Source organism: Alligator sinensis, unplaced genomic scaffold (assembly GCF_000455745.1).
Source record: "Alligator sinensis unplaced genomic scaffold, ASM45574v1 scaffold2565_1, whole genome shotgun sequence".
Lineage (NCBI taxonomy): Eukaryota > Metazoa > Chordata > Crocodylia > Alligatoridae > Alligator > Alligator sinensis.
In genome coordinates this window covers 1-3,825 of record NW_005844374.1, presented here as the reverse complement: position 1 = coordinate 3,825, position 3,825 = coordinate 1, and the positions used below count along the sequence as shown (strand labels likewise).

The 3,825-nt window shown below is 41.9% G+C and overlaps 1 protein-coding gene across 1 annotated transcript; it reads left to right on the top strand.

The window, feature by feature from the left end:
- Positions 1-217: 217 nt before the first annotated feature.
- LOC112549088 (butyrophilin subfamily 1 member A1-like) lies at positions 218-3,397 on the top strand (the record flags this gene model as incomplete). Its single annotated transcript, XM_025195903.1, has 2 exons — positions 218-363; positions 3,063-3,397. Coding segments are annotated over 2 exons (481 nt in total), but the record flags the coding sequence as incomplete, so codon positions are not given.
- Between the last annotated feature and the right edge of the window lie 428 nt (positions 3,398-3,825).

The window sequence follows — 3,825 nt, the reverse complement described above, 5'->3', positions numbered from 1 at the left end:
AGGAAATATGTATGTTGTATTTATTCAGGATATTCTATCATTTCACAGACAGTGAATATCTTATGTTCGGCACCAGCTGCAGTTCAAGTTGCTCAGCCCTTTCTATTTTAAACCTGTGTTTTCAGTTATTTGTCACTTTACCAGTCCAGGCTGAAACTCTGCCAGGTGGTTATCCATCTCATGTTGAGTAACTTGGATTTCTCTTTTTACCTCTGAGCTTACTTTGGGGTGTTTTTGGCATCACAGATGGAAATGTTTCCTTGAGGATTCTCAATATCGGGCCTTCAGATGAAGGGCGATACAAATGCTTTGTTGATGATGATATTACTTATGAAGAAGCTGTAATAGAACTGAAGGTAGCAGGTCAGTGGCTTGTGTCATTTATCTCTGCATGGTTTCAGGTTTTTTCTCTTTCAAAATATGCCAACTTTATGAAACCTATGTATGAATTATTTTACAATTAGACACTGTATTTCAGTTGTATCCAGCCATTTTCACATTTCAGACATATTTCAATTTTTGTCAGTATTTTAATCATTTTATGCACCATCTCGAAAGCAGTTAGTTTTTCTTTGCTCTTGATTTCTCAGTACTTAGGACCTTCTAATTTCCAGCCTAAATGTATTCACGTCCAAGTTATATCAATTTTTTCTTGGACCAATGTTGTTTTTTAGCCTAAATAGTGCTTTTTCATTCGTCATATTTACTCCCCAATATAGTTACACATAGCAAACATAATCCCTTTCTGCCTCTGTTTTGCTAGACTGAAGAAGCCCAGCTGTTCTCCTAAAATAAACCTTTCTCCTTTGAAATCCCAAACCTCAGTTACAGGCCTAGTTTGCTTCTTTTTCCATTTAATTTGAATCCTGTCAGTCTGTAGTGAGTCAATTCCCAGGATAAATTTCTACAACCAGCCCTTCTTAGCAAAACCTTGTAACCATTTCCCTGTAGAGAGACAAGATTTTAGCATATTATCTCCACCTTTTTTGCAAGTTTAGACATGGAATTAACATATACCTACAATCCCCTTAATTATCACCACTCAGTCATGGGAGGTGACCCCCTCCCCTTTTCCCTCCAGCCTTTACCCTATCTTTATAGATGGCTTTTTCTAATAATCTACTAACTGTTGTCTGATTGCCTTTGTTCAAATGTCATTGTTTCATGGAAACTTCTGAAGCTGAACCGAACCAGTTCTGTTGTGGACTTGAATGATGCCAATTGGTTGGGATTTATGTTCCTTTGAAATGTACGCTTCTGGGAAGGCAGGATTTCTTATCCCCTTCATTTCACCTAATTTAGAGTTTTCACTAATGAGGCTGCTTTGTTTTCACATCTAAGAGGCTTGAACACAAATATCTATTATAAAACACTATTCCATACATTTAGTTACGTTAATTATTACTATAAGATAAAGCAATAATATAATTTCATAGATATCACAGAGTGTAGGGTCGGAAGGGACCTATCAGATCACTGATTCTGCCCCTCTGCCGTGGGCAGGAAAGGGTGCTGGGGCCAGATGACCCCCTAGGTGTTTGTCTCCTCTTAAATACCTCCACAGAAGGGGATAGCACCACCTCCCTTGGAATCGTATTCCTTATTTTAGAAACCCTCCCTGTGAAGAATTTTTTCCTGATATCTAATCTAAATTTGCTCTCCTGCAATTTCTGCCCATTGTTTCTAGTTACCCCAATGGCCGTCCTGGTAAACATTGTATCCCCTATTTCCTGCTGCCCCCTCCTGATGAGTTTGTAGATGGCCACAAGATCACCTCTCAGCCTTCTCTTGCAGAGGGTGAAGAGATTCAGGTCCCTCATTTGGTCCTTGTAGGGTTTTTCCTGTAGGCCTTTAAACCTATGGGTGTCCATCCTCTGAACCCTTTCCAAGTTATCTAAATCCCTCCTGACGTGTGGTGCCCAAAACTGCATGCAGTACTGCAGCTGCAGCCTGACCAGTGCCACAAAGAGGGGACGTATCACCTCAATAGACTTGTTTCTGATGCACCTACTCATGCAAGAAAGAGTGCGGTTAGATTTACTTCTTAGGGCTGTGCAACATGGCACCGCTCCGTTTCACTTGAGTTTCAAGGTTTCGACGGAACAGTGTTTCATATCGAATTTTAGTTCAATTTGAAACAGCTGCTCCGTTTTGCTTCGCTGAAAATAGTAAGGCTGTTTTGACTCCGTTTCGATGTTTCGCTAGATCGGGCAGGGATGTGGAGTCAGCCCAGCTGATCCATCCCCTGACTGATCTTGTCCCAGGGATTGGAAGTCAGCCCATCTGGACCGACTTCCCATCCCTAGCGCTATGGTCGAAACATTTTGACTTTTGAAACCTTTCGACTAGCCTCATTTTGTTTCAAGGTTGTTTCAATGCCCTTTGTTTCCTTTTGATTTTGCTGTTTCAACCTCAAAATGAGTCAAAACAGTGTCGAAACGAAACAGCTGGGGAAATTTTGCATAGCCCTGTTACTTATTACTTCATCACGTTGGTGACTTGTTCATGTTGGAGTTGACTATGACTCCGAGATCCCTTTCCGCTGCTGTGCTACCGAGAATGGCACCTCCCAGGCTATAGGGGTGTTGATGATTCTTCCTCCCTAGGTGCAACACACGGCACTTGTCGTTGTTAAACTGCATCCTGTTCTGTTCTGCCCACTTGCCCAGCCTGTCCAAATCCACCTGGATTTGCTCCCTGCCCTCTAGTTTGTGTACCTCATCCCATAGTTTGGTGTCATCTGCAAACATGGACAGAGTGCTTTCTACTCCCTCATCCAGGCCACTAATGAAGATATTGAACAGTACCGGTTCCAGGACTGAGCCCTGGGGGACTCTGTCCTGGGACTGGATAATATATATTATAATATATTTGGATTACCTGCTTTAAGTCCTTGTGCTCTGCTTCAGCTTCATTTGCTCTGTTTCCTTTGCTAGATGTCATGTCTGCAAAGGTTCATTCTGTGGTTACTCAAAAACAGGCTTTTGGGACTTTTGCTGTTCCACAGTCCTTTGCAAAATTGACTCCATAGATTTAAGAAATATAATTTCTTTCTCTTTTAGCTTTAGGCTCTAATCCTATCATCTCTGTGGAGGATTACCAGAGGGGAGGGAGCCGTGTGAGGTGTCGATCATCTGAGTGGTACCCAGAGCCCCAGGTGCTGTGGAGAAATGCCCAGGGGCATCATATAGCATCGCTTTCTGAAATCAGATCCCCAAAGGTGAATGGCCTGTTTGAAACAGAAATTTCTGTTGTCATAAACGAACATTCAAACCTGAACTTGTCCTGTTGGATCAGGAACAGCCTCCTCGACCGAGAGAAGGAATCAGCAATTCATATATCAGGTCAGTTTCTATCCAAACCCTCCAGTGAACCGTCTCCGCTGGAAACCAAGTGAAACATGAAGCAAACACACACACGGCTAGCATTTCCACAGTATCATGCTAGAAATCCATTGAACTGTGTATATGCAGTTTATCAGAATCCAGATTTTATCTCACTCTGAAATGTTTCTTTAAAGAAACTGGCAGACACAGTCGCTCAAAATATCAGAGCAGTATTTTAGTAGTATCTATCTACCAGTATCGAGTTATTTGGGAATTCTTAAAGGCTTTTCAGTGCTCTGCACCATTGTTCATTATTTATCATGTAAAATTCACAAAGTTGTGTGTTGTTGCTCCTCTTTTAAATGTTGTTAAGTGGGGCAGCTCAGCTCCGAGCTTTAGTTTATCTTCATTTGTAGCAGGGGACGATGACCCTCTTCCTTGAGTCTCTCAAGCGTAATATAACAACCCTCAAACCAAAAGGCATTGAGTGCTGTGCCAC